The sequence below is a fragment of the Calidris pugnax genome, unplaced genomic scaffold (genome assembly GCF_001431845.1).
Source record: "Calidris pugnax isolate Ruff unplaced genomic scaffold, ASM143184v1 scaffold11, whole genome shotgun sequence".
Taxonomy (NCBI): Eukaryota; Metazoa; Chordata; class Aves; order Charadriiformes; family Scolopacidae; genus Calidris; species Calidris pugnax.
Genome location: NW_015090803.1, coordinates 14,765,763 through 14,785,888, shown reverse-complemented (window position 1 = coordinate 14,785,888; position 20,126 = coordinate 14,765,763). Strand labels below are relative to the sequence as shown.

Here is a 20,126-nt window from a genome sequence, read left to right as displayed (position 1 = left end):
TTAAATATAAAGATTGGAAATCGATTAGAAAATTGGAGACAGTATATAGTGAATAAAAAGGTGGAGCATACTATAAATAGAGTTCCAAATAGCTGCACATCATTACTAATCTCTGCTATCTCCAATTATGAGCTCTACCTCAACCACTTCATAGAAATCTACGACTTAAAGCCAAGAAAAACCCAAGTTCTTCAGTTTTTTGGTTTTAGTGTAACTTGCTTATTTGTCATTCCAGGCCAGTTCTCCATGTAGGAAGGTCACTCCCCACGAATCATGCTGCTTGAGACGTGACTACAGGACAGATGAGGCCAAGGCACAGGGCAGAAAGAGGCCATGAAGCAGAAAAGCCACCTCCTGAACCATGGTAGCTCCAGAATCTTCCTCCTCATCCAAAGCAGATGCTGGAAGGAGCACCAGGAAAAGAAACGTTGATGCTTTTCAAAGTTCACTGAATCGGTCACAGCTGTGAGTGTGGGATCTACATGGTATGAGGTCAACTTTCTTTGCCCTTGATTATGTATCTACTTGTCCAACACAGAAATTGCCTGCTGGCAACAGTTCTCATCCTGCAGAGGAAAGAGGAAACAGCAGGGGAGAATATCTTGGTGAGAGCAGTGGCAAAGGTGAGGGGAAAAGTTTACAAACCTGTGTGAGTTCTATTAAAATGTTGATCACTGTAGTTCTTACCGACTCAGCAGATATTATGGGGCACTTGGTACAACTGAGAATCAGACCATTAATTTAACAACCAGTTTTAGACTCCTAATCTTGAAAAAGTATTTGAAATGTTGGCTTAAATATCGAGAATTTATGAAGCATTTTGTACAGATGGTAATATAGCCCATTGCCATGAGCTCTTTCCGTTTCGTCAACAGATGCATAATGAGCCACACACTACAGGAACTGTAGATTCTATTTTTATTTTCTATTTGTTTTTTCCTGTCTTACTATTCTGCTAGGAGAGAATTTAAAGTGATATTGTATACTTTTGTAAACACAGAACCAAATTCCACTCTAATGCACACCTGTAGCCCTATTCAGTAAAAAAATTAAATTCTCATCTTCCGGCTTGCTGTGAGATTTTTTGTAGTCTGTCACGTTCCTTTCCCTGTTGTTACTACAGACTCCACAGGGACCATAAAGATTCACCAGAATCCTCCATTGTAAGATCTTCTTTTTGTGTTGGCTTTTGTTCTGGCAGGAGATAAACCATCTCTTTCACTTCTGGGATGCAGATGGGTATGGGCAACATTCTTCCTCTACTAAGTCATTAATCAAAAGGATCTATTTTTCCACATTTTAGTGGCCTCCCTTTTTCAAAATTTTGTCATTGAATAGACTGTTGAATATTTTCTGTCTATATAAGCCCAACCTTTTCCTAAACCAGCTTGGATTGATTAGTTTAGCATCAATATTCTGTAAACCATGCAGTTTTTCTACACTTCTAATAAAATATGGACACTTGAGAGCTTCCTACCTCCATGACTTATCGAAAGAGGAAAATGGGCAATATGTAACGCAGCAATAAAGAGCACCATTTACAATTATTTTTTCCAGATCTGGCATTTTGATAAACTTTAAAATTTTTCCTTGTGCATTCAATATTGAAAAATATCTGTGAGTTTCCAAAATCCAGTGTTGGTATCTTTGAAATAGATGTAGAACCATTCCTCCTTCTTTCAGGCAGCTCCGAAAGGCTATGTTGTGGGACACCATCTGGTGGATAAATGTAGTTAAAGCAAATAGTTGTATTTGCAAACAAGTTCTTATTTTTGTTCATACTATGAAGTGCCTCAGATACCTTACAGTTCCCATAGCCTTATGTAGTCTCATACTGGAGGAAGGTTAGAAGTACTCTGATGCAAGCCCTTCTCAAGCATGGCCTCTAAGTAACCCAGACCATGAAAGACCTTTGTGCCTAAAGTACTGATATGTAACTAATTTTGAATGGTGATGATACAAGTGGATGAATTTCACCATTAGAATTTCAGCATGTGCTTCTAGAGTATATACATTGCTTTTAATCACATCGTGAAGCAACCTCAAGCATAGAACTAGATTGCTTTTGGATGAGATCAAACTAGGAGATATGATCCAAAAGCACATCTAATGTTCTCCAGCCAGGGACAACTCCTGGGACCAGGCTAGAAATGCCCCTAAGAAAACCTTCCCAAAATGTATGTTGTGCATGTTACAGCAGCTTCCAGTACCTGAAGGGGGCTACAGGAGAGATGGGGAGGGATTCTTTGTCAGGAAGAGGAGCGATAGGATGAGGGTAATGGTTTTAAACTGAAAAAGGGGAGATTCAGATTAGATCTAGGGAAGAAATTCTTTGCTGTGAGGGTGGTGAGGCACTGGAACAGGTTGCCCAGAGAAGCTGTGGCTGCCCCATCCCTGGAGGGGTTCAAGGCCAGGCTGGATGGGGCTTGGAGCAACCTGGTCTGGTGGGAGGTGTCCCTGCCCAGGGCAGGGGGGGTGAAACTAGATGATCTTTAAGGTCCCTTCCAACCCAAACCATTCTATGATTCTGTGATTCTACGTTAAGCTCTCAGCACTAACTCCTTCATGCCACAAATCTTTTCTTATTAGCCTGCACTACTTGCTGATGTAGACATCCTTCATGTGACTCACCTGAGCCTACCTGCAGAGCAGAGACCACCCAGGTGGGCTTTGTGAACCTGACTGGAAACTTCAGTCCATCCAGGAACGTGAACTTCAAAGTGCAAACACAGATGGGGCAGGCTCCTGGACACCTGAAGATCAGTTACGTGGATCTAAGGTATGTAATGCAGCAGCTAAGCAAGAAGCCCTGGATCAAAACCTTCCTCCTTACTGAAACTGAGTCCAGAACAATTAATTTTCAGGCCATGCTTTCTTTTATTTCCCCCCATTGGTGTGATAGAATGAATGTTTAAAGAGATTTCCTTAGAAGTATTCTACTGAATTTCTTAGCATTTTGAAGACAGCATTACTGATATGTATGTTATATGTTTGCTTGAAAAATGCATTTTGCTCCTTTTATACTTCTCATGAAGCAAGAAAACAGAGGGATAGGGTGTCTTTTTTAAAATTTTAAAAAAAATGGAGGCAGAGAATCACATCTGTGTGTAATTAGAGCTGATGCGCTGAAAATTTACACATCTTTTGTGAGCTCATCCTCAACAAAGCCTCCCAGAATCCTCCCCTTTTGATGCCAACAAAATGAGTTTTATAGCTTGGACTTTTCTACATCATAAATGGAAAAAATAAAGCAGTGTGTTGGGAAATATTATGGGCACCACTATATGTCTAACAAGCAATAAATTGCTTTATGCTGGTATCTGGGTTAAGCCTGGCTGTAAATGTGTAAGTATATACAGCCATGTAGTATGCTGGTATCTGGGTTAAGCCTGGCTGTAAATTTGTAAACCATGTAGTACTTTCTCCATATACGATATGATATAGAATCTTAAAATATACAAGCTATATATTTAAAACAAATTAACCACAAATTCCTACGATTCAGAAAGCAGCAGTATTCCTGCAAAGAGAGAACAGCATTTACTGAAATTGGTTTTACTTGGCACACCCAATTTTTACTTTTATGAGGCCAAGATAAGTAACACTGATTTCTTAAGTTATTTTAACAACAAATTTAACTATTCAAGCTTTGCGTTCACTTTGAGGATTAGTATCAGATTGATGCTTCCATTCAAATAGAGTTCCTAATTTTATTTTAAGAAGGTAAGAAAGGCTTTACTGGGTCAGACCAATGGTCTCTCCAGCCCAGTTCTCCAGCAGCGGCAATGGGAGAGGCTGCTCACAGAGAAAACAAGCCCAGCTGTTTTCAGAGGTCTGTTCCCCTTTCACTTCCACGACACACCACTGCTGTGTTAGGGATGTAGAGGTACATCCTGACCCTCTGGAGCTACTGACCATCTATTTGTCTAATCCCTTTTTGAACATCCCCCAGTTTTCTCTACAGTCTCACGCGATAGCGAGTGCCAGAAGTCCACTACTTTGTGTTTAAGGAAATGCTTTATCTGTTTTAATCCAATGTTCTATTATTTTTATTACATTCTTGTGTGACAGAACAGAGTGAACAGAAGTTCTGCCTTCACCTTTATAGACTATTTTCATGACTTTTTAACCCTTCATCACTTTTCTTCCAAACCTTCTCCTTTCACTGCTGAAGTGTCCCAACCTTTTTAGTCCCTCCTTATAAGGTAGCTGCTCAATCCCTTACTCATTTAAGTTGCCTTTAGAGCTACATGTTCTTACACAGAATGCCAAGACATTTTTAAATTTTTTTGAAGGTTTCTCAGCAAATTCTGGGATCCAGTTGCCATACCCGTGAAAAGAAAACTGAAGGTTTCAGTATCATCAATCCGATAGTCGCTTTTCTAGAAAAAAAGGTTACTTTTCCTTATTGCTTACTCCTAAGGGTTCAAAAAAATGATTCTGGAGAATATAATTTGATTTTTCTCCTTACAGTTTCAACCTACTATTTTATATATAATGCTATTCATTAACTTCAAAATTTTGAAGCAGGCTATAGCAGGCTAATATATTTAGCTGTGTTTCAGTAATACTTACACTTTCCTCTAATGTGCTGTTTGGTTATTCCTTTAATGCATTTATCTATCTACAGCTCTTTTAATTATGTCAGGCTCTTCTGGAATGTCTTTAAAGTTTTCCTCAAAGACTCTGAATCATATATATTCTTTTCCTTCTCTGACACTCAGATTTCTCCTGCTCCAGCAACTTGGGCTGAACACCCGTTTTGAAAACTGTCCTTTTTGCTTTCCTTTGAGGGATGTTTTTTTTTTTCCACCTTATATATTAGAGGTTTAATTTTGCATTAGTTACAAGTATTACGTGCAAGTACAGAAGCTTCTGGCCACAGGTACGCTATCTTCTTTTCTCCCAGGAGAAAAATACAAGCATTGTGCTGACTGTTACTGATTTATAGAACACAAAGGCCTCATTCATTCTCATTTCAAGGTCATCGCTATGTGATCTTCTTGACAAGTTTGAACAACTTGCAGATAAGCATCAAGAAGTCCTCATGAATAACAATGACTAAACTGTCAAGACAGTAATAGTATGATTGAAGAGAGCATCCTCTAAATGCAACATACACTGAGGAATGTGGGGAAAACTTCCATGCCTTACAGTTGTGATAAAATGGGATGTGCCATTTTTAATGGAATGGTGAACTGAATTACTGACTGGAATCAAGTCTTAAACGAATTGGCTTATTTAGTCAGGAAGAAAGGAATTTTGACATTTGGAATAAAGCAGAGTGATATGCAGGAAGCTCAGAGAATATAATCTCTTTCTCTGGCTCCTTTGTTCCTCTGTGGGAGGCCACTCTTTAGCACTCAAGAAAATTCCTTGATGCTGTTGAGTTTCGTATGAGCAGATTGACAGGATGCTCAGTTTGGCAGAGCTGTCTATTTCTGATCAGGATTACAAATAGCGGCGGTGGCAAAGATCCAAACTGACCTGTACTGGCAGAATAATTCGAGTAATTATCCAGGCAACCATACCCCAAACATATTTTGTCCTTTACTTTCATGTGGAGTTCAAAATGCTGCAAAAATCTCATGGTGTGAGTTCCGTGCTGCACATGTTGATTAATAACGTGGTGAGGTACCACGTTAAGAGTGAGACAAGAAGCTACGTGCAACAAGGTTCTCAAGAGTGATAAACCAGGTTTGTTTCATTCCTAGATAAATTTCATAGAAGTAGGACACATATGTGAAAATTGGATGGTAAAGATTCCCATGCCCGGTACAACTAGGAATGTCATGTATACTCATTAAGCAAACAGAAACAAGAAAATAGTTTGTATGTATTTTGGAGGTGCACACAATTCACAATAGACCAGGTTTCCAGTCTCTGTGCCAGATAAGCCTAGCCAAAAAGGATAATTGATTGGGTTTATGCACCATTGCACAGTGTCTAAAGGCATTCATAATCTATGGTTGATTGCATTTTGAATATTGCCAAAATGAATACAATCCCCTCACTGTTGAACAAGATCACCATATTTATATTGACAATTGAGAACTTTGAATAATACATAGTCCCATCACATCTCGTCTATAAAATTAAGACTCTTTTATGTCCAAAATAAAAAACAGATTGCACAGTCCAAATAGTTAGCATTTTGTCAGCATTTTTCAATTAAAATTGCTTATTTGTGTAAGTTGTGTCTTTGTCACATAAATATGAAAATTCATTCTCACAGTATGGATTTGGATTCAATTCAACTTCCAGTTTTTCTTGTATGTTCTCATAGTAAGCTATCTGCCCTCTCAGAAGGAGATATAAAGGAAGTTCTTAGTTTGTGAGGCTGAGAGAATAAAACAATGTTCCCATTTAAAAATTGTTTGTCTCAAAAGTTAGTATTAAATATGCAGACATCTTTCAAAAAGAGTGACCAGATTCACTGTGACAAAGCACAGGCTGCGGGAGAGCGTGTTCTCCCTCTGAAAAGCATCGCGCTTTGCAGCCGAAATTTGGAATAAAAAGTTATTTCAAAATTTCTGATGGAACATGGGAACAATCACTATATTCTGTGAGTATCTCAGTAAAGCAAGAACGTAGGACTTTTAACATACCGATTTTCAGGACTTCAAAAAATTCCGAGACTCAAACATAGGTATGGTTTAGTGATGATGCTCCTTGTTTGTTGTGTGGGTGTCTATTTTTGTCAGTCAGGTTGACGGTTGGACAAGATGATCTTTAAGGTCCCTTCCAACCTAGAAGATTCTGTGATTCTGTGATTCAGTGTATGCATTTCTATGCAGAACGCTGGCTGTTGTGTCTGACCGCCTTGCCGAGGTGACTGAGCATCTCTGCTGTTACAGAGCACCGGTTTGGAATGTCACTGTGGAACATCTAAGGTACCTGTTCCAAAGATTCACACAGAGTCACGGAACTGTAGGGGTTGGAAGGGACCTTCAGAAATCATCTAGTCCAACCCCCTGCCAAAGCAGGTCCACCCAGAGCAGGCTGGACAGGAACACGTCCAGGCGGGTTTTGAATGTCTCCAGAGAAGGAGACTCCACCACCTCTCTGGGCAGCCCGTTCCAGGGCACTGGCACCCTCAAAGGAAATAAGTTTTTCCGCATGTTGAGATGGAACTTCCTGTGTCCAGTTTGTGCCCATTGCCCCTTGTCATGTCACTGGGCACACTAGGCCTGGCCTAATCCTCTTGTCACCTGCCCTTTAGGTATTGATGAGCATTGCTGAGATCCCCTCTGTCTTCTCCAGGCTGAACAGCCCCAGGTCTCTCAGCCTTTCCTCATCAGAGAGATGCTCCAGTCCCTTGATCATCTTTGTAGCCTTCACTGGACTCTTTCCAGTAGTTCCCTTTCTTGAACTGAGGGGCCCAGAACTGGACACAATACTCCACATGCAGCCTCCCCAGGGCAGAGCAGAGGGGGAAAGATGACCTCCCTCAACCTGCTGGCCACTCTCTTTTTAATGCACCCCAGGAGACCATTGACCTTCTTGGCCACCAGGGCACATTGCTGGCTCACGGTCAACTTGCTGTCCACCAGGACTCCAAGGTCTCTCTTTCCAGAGCTGCTCTCCAGCAGGTCAGCTCCGAGTCTGTACCAGGGCATGGGGTTATCCATTTGTGTCAGTTGTGAAGTTCTGTGAGAACGCTGCAGAACCACTTTCTACCTTTGTTGAAGCTGTTTCTAAAACATTAATGAGGACTTCTTTGGTTCTTTTAGGCAGGATGGGAGATCAGAGAAAATTGTTCAGCGTGTGCTGTTTAATTTTAGCACACACATTGTTTGCCGGAGCTGTTTATGTCTGTGGTTAGCACAGTAATAGAGAGGGGGAAAAACACAAAAAAGAACCAACCAGAAAGACAGTTGCAATGAATGGCAGTTTATCTTCTTCTTATTTGTGGTGGGGTGTTTTTGCTAGTGATTATTTGGGAAAAAACCAGTATTTAACTACAATCCCATCCACCCAGGAGTTAAATATCCACCGCATTTTGCAAAAGTATTTCAACATTCTGAACTATGTCCTTGTTGAACAGAATATTTTAAAGATTTATGTGAAATGCTTTGTTTCAAAGTAGTATTTTTTAAATGCCAAAGTTCAGTTCTTACAATTCTTCTTTCCATTCTGAAGTTACATAAGTTTCCTGGATCACTAGAACTTCCTAAAAATGTTTGGCTTTAGCAGAACAGTATATTTGAGTAATATTTTAAGGTGACAATCTTCTTAACACCTTGAATGAGCTAAAATAACCAAAGGTGATGCTATGTATGCGGGTGTGATTAGATTTTTATTTTTTTAGGACATCAGACATACACCTTTTAATGGAAAGTTATTCCTACTCATCAATAAGCAGACACACAAAACAGGGAGCTTCCTTCCATCAATAACCTTTAACTAACAGCAAATCTTCTTTTCCTCAAGGCAAACAATCCGGTAGCTCTGACACCTGCAGCTACTGGAAACATTTGTCTAAGAAGGAATCAAACTAGTGGGAGCCTGGGGAAATATAAATAGAGTAAATGGATTGAAAATACTTCAGCTGGTGCTTAGAAATTGTACAGTTACGAAGTACTACTCTTTACTAATAAAAACCCCCGGAACTCGCCAAAAAGTCAGCTTACTGTGGTGTTGGAGCAATTAACCAAATGTACTTAGAAGAGGAGGAAGCTGTATTATAAATTAAAGCAGTGTTTATACATGGAACTATATGAAGGTAGACCAGCTCTCCAGGATAGCAATTGCTTTTAAGGTCTGCCGAGACACTTTACATCTATCACTTTATTTTAAAAACACAGATATTTCTGTAGAAATGGAAGTGGACTCTACCCATATGTGACTTTATAACTGTACATGTCTTTTTAAAAAGAAATCACAACCTGACAGGCACAAAAGCCAAATTCTCAAAGGTACCGGTGTACCTAGAAGTCCATGTAGTTATCTAAAAGTTCTCTATAATTCACATAGTTTGAGTAATTCCTCTAAGTCTGACAGTTCCAAAGGGTCCATATTGTGTTCAAATTGGGCTCTGCTACAATGGCTGTTATTTGTTTGAATTCCCTACCACTTTTACAAACATACTTTCAAGTGTTTTTCTCCCCAGTACAGTTTTGTGAACTTGAACACATACTTTCGTTAGTCATGGGCCTAATTAATGCCAATAGATACCAGTACACATACCGTGCCTCTACATATCATTGCAAGATAATAATATGAAAAATTAGAGCTTGGGCCTAAGAAAACTTTCATCTTAATTTATTAAACTCTTCCTACGTGGCAGTGAAATCATCCTGCCTTCCAGCTGTAGAAAAACTGGAAAAGTCAATCACAACTACGTAGTTTGTGAGAACCTTGCAACCTTCATGAAGGTGGTCTTCACACATCTTCTCCAACCCTTCATCATTCAGGGTTACCTGCTCCCTTTTGCTCAACCATGAAGGCAAGAAAGGAAAAACAGAATCAGAAACAGCTGTGAAACGTAATTGTGCTATTTTCATTCTGCTGCTAATTGGCAACAACAAAACAAATTTATGAATGTGATTATGTGAACATCAGGAGAAAATAGTGGACTTGATATAGAAGGTCTGCTCCAGGTCTAGATGCTATTTTCTGTGCAGGACATACAGTAACAGTGGCTTTTGCCATGTACACAGGTTCAAGAGACACCTGAGAATTAATCCATCAACTGCCTTTGATACACTGCCACAGTGTCCAGATGTCACTTGATCCTAACTCTTACTAGCTTTACCTATTTTTTGGTACCTTTAGCTTAGGTACAGTACTAAGTATATGGTATTCATTAGAGAATAAGATCAGTAGTAGTAACGTAGTGTATAATTCATTCATTCACACAGGTTAGATCACTAGAGCTTGTGATAGACTAAACAGAACTTACAGGACCCCAAAATATCAAATCTATCAGATGGATGAGTCAGGGTTTTTCCCGGGGCAGAAGGCACGAAGAAACAATTTCAGTGCCAGGTAGCCAATAAACATAATTTATCCCATATTTAGATTAAGATGCGTGATCAGTATTATATAAATTAAGACTTTTTGTGTGATTAAGGATAATTTTAAGAGTTCTAGTATTGGATTGCATTCCTTTTCCTTTGAATCAATCTACATGCAGTTCTTACATGTATAACCTCACACTCTTTCAGAGCCTCATTGCCAACATATTAAAAAGACCGAATACCAAAAGTTTATATGTGAAAATTACTTTGGCAGCCATCACAATTAAAAAACTATTTGAAAATGAGAAGTTAAGGGGTTTTCTCAGTATCTGTAGGTTATGAAACCAAGCCAGTGACAAGAGATGCTCTGAATTAACAGGCACACTGCCCTCAGACATCAGCCAGAACAGTAGTGACTTCTACATGTAGAGAGCTCTGCAGACCTACCTTTTTTTTTTCCTACCCTTTAAGAAAAAGTTATTACTTAAATGCTAAGGTGGTCAGTTTTGTTGGGAAGCAGTATTAAAAGTTTTAAATGTGCATAACATGTTTTTATGAAAAATACCAACAATGTTAGTACCTTGATTTCAAGGACTGAATAGAGAATTTTTACTTACGTGCCTACCAGCGACACTTTTATAATAACTTCTCTATTAAAATACCTTCCCATCAAGCCTCAGGAATTCCAAGCTTGCACATTAGAGAAGACCAAAAATTCCAGTTAGTCATGTTCTGGAAAGCACATGTGATCATAGCAATGGAGACTTTTCTTTTCTTTTTTTTTAAATATATGTTAGGATAGATAGAAACCACCGTGGAAGTGCACATACAACTTTTTGAAACGTGAGGATATACATTTCTGAGACTGGAGTACAAGGATCATTTGACATGATGTTGTTTACGTACCTGTAGAAGAACTGCAGTGGACAAGAACTTCTTCTCTGCCTGTTGGATTAGACTTGGAAGCTGAACTGCAGGAACACTCCGGCATGTGGAACGGCTGGAGAAGAAAGTCAAGATCTGGTTATGCTGAAATGAATGATACAGCCCAATTGTGCTGATAGATAAATAAGACTAAGCATTTCTAGACCTGTTGGAACACTTCTCCATGGGGCCTGTCACACTGGTGGTGGTCTGTATTCTCCAGGGTAGTATGCAGATGTCCAGTCAGACTGAAGCTGGATTTGCATGAGGTAGTTCATAGCTATGATACAATCCCCTGGGAAAATTACTCTGTAGGCTTCATGTGGACTCTTTTTCCTTCTTCCCTTACACTTACCATTGAGTAACATGTATTCATTTCTGTTACACATAATACTAGAAAAACTAAATTCAAATCTCTCATTTCCAAAAAAGGAGTCTAACCATTTAAGCTAATTGCTAGCTTCAAACTGAAAATAGTCTGAGCTGTTTAAATATAGGGTCAGGCTTCTATCATTTATTGGAAAAAACCCTCACGTTCTCCCAAAATTCTGCTCTTGTGCTTGTTAGGGTCACCCCAATGTCGTCAGTGCCATCAGCAAGATTAATAGTGCGAGGGAGAGGAGTGATCCAGATGCCTGAGTGCCTCAGCCAGCGCGGAGTATTTGAAACATCTGCACGGGGCTTGCAGCTACTGGACCTACGGGAGACCGCGCTCTTCTGGAGCAAGAGCTGGAATGCAGGTGGGAGGTCCTACCCATCTGTCCTCAGGCTTCTGGGCTTCACCCGATAAACACTGATAAAATATTTCCGGTAACAAGAAGGAAAAAAGGAAATATGCATTTATCTACAGTTTTTTGCATTTACTTCACATTTTTTCCAAGTGAAATCCATTTACAACCTCAGAAGCAGGTTAATTGTACTAGTTTCTATGTAGCATAAGACACGTGATTTTTAATTTCTCCCAGGTAATTATCTTTTTTTTTTTAATTGATGGCTGTTCTGTATGTATGTAGAACTGTATAAAAACGTAAGGTGGAAGATAATTCTTTAGTAGGATCTGCTTTCTTTGAGGGGGGCTTAGATTGGATGACCTCCAGAGATCCCTTCCAACATAAATTCGTTGATTCAATGCAATAAAGATGCAGTTTTTAAAAATACCTTTCATAAAAAGCCATACAGCACAGTACCTTTGATAACTTTAATTAGAGAAGACATTAAACAAAGGCACTGTGCAGGTACACTGTAATGGTGTATATTGTATCCATTTCTTCAAAAATGTGGTGAGTGCAATCTTGCTATGTTATTTTTCATTGTTAAATATTTTTCTTTTTACATTAAATAAAGGTGCTGTAAAAATGCAGGCCTTGTCAGGGAGGCACACTGGAACACAACATTAAATCTGGGGTCAATGAGACTAGAAAGGTGAGAGTAACATGCAAGTACTTTAAATTATCTGTATGAAAATGAAAATAGATTTTACTTAAAATATTTGGGACATTGCATGAAAAAAAATCTTACTAGTATAATAAAGAGAGAAATGGAGACCTTCAAAACTAATTTTTAGAAGTCATATAGGACTTCAGAAACAAAAATGGAATATAAACCCTGAAAAATTAAAGAACATAGTTCGTCTCATAGGCAAAGAACAACAGGATTTTTAAGATTATAAACTTTGGTGATTAAAAATATCAGGTATTAGCATGGGGTTTATCATGTTGTGTCTTTCACTGCTACTGAACAGTAGGGGGAAGTTACGAAGAGCCATTGCACTATTGATTTTTCAGTAAAGCCCTATCAAAATCATTGGGCAGTCAAAAAACAACAACAAAAAATGTTAGAATGATTTAGTCCATCTCCTAATTATTGTCCAAGTGTCACTTGCTAGACTGATAAAACTCTTGGCACCGTATTTTCCCCCGAGAGGATGGAAACTGTGGGAGACTGGAGCATCCAAGCCTCTCAGCAACGCGGGCAAAAACAGGTTACACTTTAAACCAGGTTTAATCTGAAATTTTCTATCCAAACCAAACCTGTGTTTCTAGAATGTGGTCTCCAATGTGACAGAGTGACGATCCCCTCTGCCCACAGTGCGGGGCCTCTGAAGTACTTTGGGAAATAAAAGGTGCTCCTCTTTGTGTCAGATGAACTTCCCCAGGCATCTGCAGCCCTGGTGGTTCACAGGAGGAACCATCTCCTCTTCTGGCCGACCACCTTTGTCAGTAAAACCAGAACATCTGTGCCCTCCCCTATTTTCATGTCCTGAATAATCCCAAAAGACAAGTGATCATTTCTTCATTTCTGCACAGCAATCTCAGAACAGCATTAAATTGGTGATAGGTTACATATTTTGGAAAAGGACACCACCTAGTCAGTATAAAATATGGCAATAATTCAGTTTGAATACAAAAATACTCATTTTCTGTCCAAGTTCCTTTAGGCTTGGATTTAAAGTGTCAACTTGCAAATGCAGAAGGAAAAATAGATTATTTCATTTCAAGCAGTCGGTTTAGTTTTCAGACTAAGTCTGTAGCTCACAGTTATCAATCGAGACAAGCACCTCCAAAAAACCCAAAACTTTCCTAAATAAACCTCAACCCATGTATGTCACACCTCTGTGTTGGAATGCAACAAAATAGGTCCTAGAGGTTCCCTCTCTCCATACTTTAGATTACTGAATTTGTTTGTCATACCAGGGTAATTGGACTCCTTGATAAGACAATTTTATTATTGAAGTGTTTTTTTTCTTTAATAACCATCTCACCTTTCGCTCTTCTGAAGTGGTAGCCTTATCTTGTTGATTGAAAACACCGAACTCAAATGTAAAAGGGAAAAAAAAGATGGATCTGTGTACCAGTTTCTTCTTCTTCGCTACATTTCCTCTTTTTATGATTTTTAATACCCTAGAGATATTTTTGGAAGCTAAAATAAATGATTAAAGACATTTCTGTTGTCAATTTTATACTTTTAAGATGTCTAGTCTTTCTTACTTGAGGTTTCTATTTGTTTAAAACTACCTAGCTGAAATGGAAGCCACCCACACAATTTTTTTTCTATGAAAACGAGGTATTTGCAATCAAATACTTGTCCTGCAGTTCCATTCCACCGTCACACACCCAACATCTAGTTTCAGTGCACTGAACAAGCGAAGGCACGCTCGTAATTAATTCCATGAGGGACAGGGTATTCATGCATTTGCACACACAACCCTTGCTCTTTGTGTATCAGTTCCACATAATTTGCAGTGACTGTTTCTGCTAACTTGAGCACTCCGTGTAAATTAAATTCTAAATAAAGCCTCAAGTTTTCAGATGTATTTTTGGTGTGGCTTGATCAAACATTTTCTATTGTCCTACACATACATAAGCATGTGCGTGCACACACACACTGGAAATGGTTTTTTCTCTGTCTCAGCTTGTGCTGTGCAGTAAAAGGGTTATAAACATAACACCAAGGCGATGGTCGCTCCCACATGTGGATGCCATTTACAGCCAAAGGCCGCCTCAGCGGGCCCGTCCCAGGAACGCGCTTCCTCGGGCCCCGAGGTGACCCGCAAATGAGCGTAAGGTGTAAATTAGCGGGCAATTAAAATCGCGAGTGTTTTCCTGATCGATAGGTGAGAGAGACACAGGTGCAGGTAGGATTCGTGCTTTAAAAAACCCCACCCGTCCCCAGGAGGCCCAAACCCCCACAGGAAGGAGGCAGGAGCGAGGTGGGTCTCTCCCATCTCCCTCAGCCCCCGCCGTCGGGGCCGCTCCGGGGTAACGCTCGGGCTCCCGCTCCGCCGTTAGAGCGGTGCCGCCGCCCCACAGGGAGCGCTGGGACCGGGCCCTGTCACTCCCCGGCCCCGGGGCTCGCCCTCCTTCCTCCCGCCGCCTAGGAACAGGACGCCAAAATGGCGGCCGCCAGCGCCGGCGGGCAGGTGAGCGGAGCGGCGGCCTCACCCCGTGCTGCTCTCCCGCCCGCAACGCGACCGCCACTGGCGCGGCCCCTCCGGCCCCGGGGCGCTCCTGGCCCGGCCCCTTCGCTCTGCCGGGCCGGGGGCGCTGGGGAAGCTCTGGGCGCCCCGCAGCAAAGGGGGGCGCGTTCCTCGCTCGCCCTGTCAGCGCGGAACGGCCCGGGGCGGCTCGGCTCCTCCGAGGCAGCCTGCCCTTGGGGGCAAGGATTCGGCCGGGAGAGCCCGCAAACCCGAGCCGGCGGGGGGGCCCGACCGGGGCCTGGTGTGGTGGGAGCCGGGGCTGAGGGGAGGGAGGCTCCCGGGGCGAAGCGGGGGGACGGAGCCATCCCAGATGGTGGAGTTTGAGAAATACGAGGTCTCGGGGCAGGGCCGTCGGGCGTGGTGCCTGGGGCCTGTGAGGGGTCTGTGGCGAGTGTGACCGGTGCAGCCGGGCTCCAGCAGGTGCCACAGGCCCAGCCCGCCTGGGGGTGCCCCCCCAGTTGCCCTGGGTGTGTTCAAGGTGCCCCCCCAGTTGCCCTGGGTGTGTTCAGGGTGCCCAGAATACCCTGGAGCCGTGGCAGAGCACCTACAGGCTGCCATTTTGTATTTGCATAGACCAGTGATGGACACAAACTTGAGTGTAGGAAGTTCCACCTGAACATGAGGAGGAACCTCTTTACTTTGAGGGTGGGTGAGCCCTGGACCAGGCTGCCCAGGGAGGTGGTGGAGTCTCCATTTCTGGAGACATTCAAAACCCACCTAGACAAGTTCCTGTGCAACCTGCTATCGGTAGACCTGCTCTGGCAGGGGGTTGGATTAGATGATCTCCAGAGGTCCCTTCCAACCCCATATCATTCTATGATTCTCCACAGAAAAAGAAAATTAGCACAGATGTTGCCTAATTGTTGGAGTATTTTTATCAATTTTAAATAGGGACTGCTAATTACATTGGTAATACCTCATTATGTCTCTTAGACTATAGTTTGTGAGATGCTGTGATGCATAGATTGATTTTGGTGTGCATATTAATTTAGACACCAAATGGGCATGTGTTATAATGCTATGAATGTATAGTAATGCAGTATATTTTGCTGACAAATATACTGTGTGCTGTCAGGCAATAGAAAACCAGCTGAAGATCGGTGGCTTTAAGAGGAACGTGGATGTATTAGCATTGTATCTGGCTGGACAGTAAGTGGAACATGTTTCTCTTCAGCTTTTATTAAAAGTAGAGCACCATAAATGGTAACCTTCTTAGTGCTTTCTATATCAGATACTCTCTGAACATGATTTATATGTAAAATATCAATAAATTGTATTTATATCTTGCCCATACATGTTGTATAGGAAGAAATGGTGAAGATAGACTGACATACTCAGCAGAGCTGTACTCGGAGTGAAGCAGTTAACTGCCTCAGCCCTAGATACACAATCCTCCAGCAACCCAAAATCGCTGGAGGGTCTGTGAGTTCACAGGGTTGTACATGAACTTCTACCACAGGGAGCAGAGGAGAGAGGCTTAATGGGCTGAGCTCTGCCTGTTCTAACTGGCTCCTAAGGCTGGGTGGAAGGAGTATCAAGAAGGCAAATGGAAAAAAAAAACCCAAAAAACAACACAAGACCTGCCCAGTCTAAGAACTGCCAAATTTCTGACCTCCCTGAAGAGATCTGTTATTGCAACAGTAAACTCACTGGTAGCACCTTTTGAAATTACCTGCATCTCTGCTGTTAAGAACTGAAGGGAGGGCAGGGCAACATGAAGTGAGAAGAAGAAGGCTTGTTTGGGGCTGGCAGTGCTGATCAGAGCACTGATTTCCTCCGAGAGCTTTATGAAACAGCCTGAGATGTAGGGCAGATGGGGAGAAGAAACCCTGCTAAGTGAAGGAAGGCAAAGCTTTCATGAACCTGTGGGTGATCTAGGTTGATAGGGGTGTGTGTTGCAGAATGAACATGCTGAGAGGCTGCCGTAGAAAGATGGAGACATGGCAGGGCACACTTCAAAGTTTTTGAAAAGTGTACTTTGAATTTCTGGCCAGGGCATAGTTCCAAGTGTTGTGTACCCGTCTGCAGCCTCCCAACTGCATCTAGTGTCTGTATTAAAATTGGTATTTTAGAAAGAAGTAAACATACAAAAACACCTAAGGGAGAAGTTTAATGAGAAAATTACAAGATGCATATATATAAATTTTCTAAAATATACAAGAAAATTATTTTAATGCATATCTGTAAAAGAATGAAGACTGCATGCAGTCTTAATAGGTGTATTTTTGGATTTTAAATTCTTAAATGTTGCCCTCACTGGCTTTGAAATTTTTTTGGGGTATGGAATAAAAAGAAATGTTCAGATGGCAGATACAGAAGTGATCTGTCTTCCTGTGAAACCATTTTGAGAAAGATGATGCAAGCTGGCTTCTTTGATGATGGGATAGAAGTGAATTCCTTTTATTCTATACTAATTTATATAAACCTTGAACGTCAGCCAATCTCAGTATCAGATCATGCCTCCTTAACTGTCAGTTTGACATAATTTTCTGCTGGCTAAAATAAGAAAATGAAAAAATAATAATTAAAGTCAATCAAATAAGAGGGAATGAGATTATATTTTTAAACCACTAGTATTAAAGGGACATGAAAAAATGTACTTTTGGACACTGAAAGCTGTCATACTGGGAAAACTGATTAACTTAGCAGTAGGTAGGAAAAGAGTGCTGCAGGCCAAAAAGGATCAGTTTGTAAGAGACACGCAAAGTCTGGAAGGCATACAGAAAGGGACAGGCTGTTTTAAAATGTTAGAGGAATTAAGCTCTACCTGGGGCAAATTAAATGCCTTAAAAAAAACAACAACAAAAAAAAACAGATCAAGGCTTGAAGATAGTTGAGATGAGGCTGTTACCAGAGAGGGAGTAAAGCCAATTAAAATGTAAACCTGGCAACTAAGTATAGAATGGCAGTGACAAAGAATATGAGGAAATTTTGGCTTTGCTGCCTGAAAAATAGTTCAGAGCTATACAGAAGAATGAGACAGTAGCTCTGTCAGAGCTCTGTACATCCTGTCAACACTCATCTGCTCGTCAGTTACTCGTTGCAGTAATGTATTTTCTGGTTACTTGTGACAATAGACACATAAATACCTATTTTCAGGGTTCATTTTTACGGATTATTTGAGGAATAAACAGTTTAACAAAGTAGCAGCATGGGATAATCTGATTTTCAGAAATATAGGAGAATAGAAGTGCAGCACCTCAACTTTGTAGGGTTTGCTCTCCACAGATTTATTTTTTTTTTTTTTTAAATGCAAGATCATAAAAGGTGTCCAGTCTCTGTTTGTATCTGGAAGGTTTTTTGGAAGAAAAAAAAAAAAACAACCAAAAAAACCCACCCATGGGAAACTAGAGACCAGGCTTCAGGCAGATCATTTTAGACTGATGATATGAGGTTAATTTTTATCAGTCCTGTTAGTTCTTTCTGAAACATTTGCCTTGGTCTTGCAACACGTTAAAATCCGCGAGGAAAGTTTTATTAAGTCAATTAAAATTTGTCATGTAAAGGTCATCTATAATTATTGTAGAGGAAATCAAGAACATTTATTTAAAGCAATGAAAAATAAGGAGGAGCAATTAGTAAAAATTACCTGGCAGCTCACGAATATTCTCTTGGTTAGGAGGTAATTTGTTATTTATAGCAAGCTCAAAGTGCTAGAGACACGATTAAACCAAAAACCCTACCAGCACATAGGAGGTAGTTCCAGTCTCAGTGAATTTGCAGTTGTATTTAAAACAAGGCTCCTAATGAATGTGAGTAAATAATAAGTTTATGTGAGGACAGGAGAGAAGAGAGGTGAAAAAAGGGCAAAAGATTTCACGCTATGCACTAAAATGAAATATAGTAAGATGTGTAAGTTGATGTGCTTGGTCTCTGCCTTCTCTTGGCTTCTCTGGCACTAGGGCTGGTTAGGTTTGTGTCCCCAGGATGCCAGGCTTCCCCACCTGTGTTCTGAGCACTTGCTACAAACTGCAAAGTACCTGGGGCTCATTCTCTCTGGGAAAATAAATGGGGGGAAAAAAAAAAGTTGTTCCCATTTGTTTACCACCTGCTGCTTTGTAACACTTTCAGGTGTGTAGAATGCTGCCACTCTCCCTGCCAGCTTTCTCTGCTATGATTTCTACAGAAGTATGGCTTTTTAGTGCTTGTATTATATTATTTATAAAAAATTCAACCGTTTATTAAGTGATTAAGCACCATTAATGTTAAGAAATTTGTTACTGTTTTTTTGTTTGTTTTGTTTTTCTCTTCCACCAGAGGACTAAGAATTATCCCAAGTCTATCGAGGTTTCGTAGGTTAAGGTATTTGTGGATTAACAACAATAAGGTAATAAGGTATTCCTTTAAAGAGCAGAACAGTGTGTCTGTACTCCCTGATTATTATTTTGTATTTTTTCTAACATGAAGTATGATATGATTGTCAAGCTAATAAACTATTCTTAATTTCCAGGCAAATTTAACTGATTTAAACATGAAAGTTTTGAAGAAACAGTGTTTTGTTCTACATTACAGAGTATAAGCTGAGAGATTTTCCTTTAGAAAATTTTGTAGATTTAAGAAGCTGAGGTTTTGTGCTAACACCTTAGCAATAAAAAGAAAGATTGAGTATATTTAGAACTTAGTTATTGGCCAAACTGCCCAATACCACACCGATACCTGAGGTCTGGCAGTGCCCTTAGAACTTAGTTATTGGCCAAACTGCCCAATAGCACACCGATACCTGAGGTCTAGCAGAGTGGGCAGCTCTTGGAACAGACTGAGGGGTGATGTGGCTGTAAGTTATTCTTACAACAGCTCCTGGCCTTCCTAGTTTTTTGGGAAAGGAGTGGAAAAAGGAAATGTGGGGCTTGTTTTTTATGCCCTTGCAGACACACCTAGTGCATGGGCAGTAGCACCTCAGTGCTAGGCTGGACGGGGATCTTCAACCATTCTGCAGTCCTTGTGCCACATAAACATGTTTGATTTAGAGAGTATGACATTGGGCCACATTAATTTCTCTTGTTTCCAGTACACTGTATAGTCCTAAATCAGTTACAGAAACCATGTGCCTTACTTTCTCCATCTGTGCAAATCTTGCCTATATTATTTATTATCTCCTGTAGGGGTTTTAAGACAATGCTCTGTCAAAATCTCCGGACCCTAGAGTTTCCAGCCAAGTCTAAGCACATTGTGTCTTACACAAAACCATCTATTTGACAGTAGAATTATTCGATTTAGAAATCTCCAGATATGTAGCCAACCATTATTAAATGGTTGAATTGAAT

General features: G+C 40.6%; 1 protein-coding gene across 6 annotated transcripts in view; it reads left to right on the top strand.

Moving 5' to 3' along the window:
* LRRC72 (leucine rich repeat containing 72) overlaps positions 1 to 20,126 on the top strand; it is a 48,461-nt gene that overhangs the window by 16,237 nt on the left and 12,098 nt on the right. For 4 of the 6 annotated variants that reach the window (XR_001411449.1, XR_001411450.1, XM_014937700.1 and 1 more), the window contains exons 1-3: positions 14,673 to 14,805; positions 15,938 to 16,011; positions 19,120 to 19,189. Coding sequence is in view for 4 of the 6 variants with exons in the window: in XM_014937700.1 (XP_014793186.1) it covers positions 14,779 to 14,805; positions 15,938 to 16,011; positions 19,120 to 19,189 (171 nt within the window). In the remaining 2 variants the exon portion in view is untranslated. Of the gene's footprint in view, positions 1 to 235; positions 486 to 2,589; positions 2,780 to 11,453; positions 11,627 to 14,672; positions 14,806 to 15,937; positions 16,012 to 19,119; positions 19,190 to 20,126 lie in introns of those variants that run through there. The other 2 variants (XM_014937702.1, XM_014937701.1) reach the window with 2 other exon arrangements.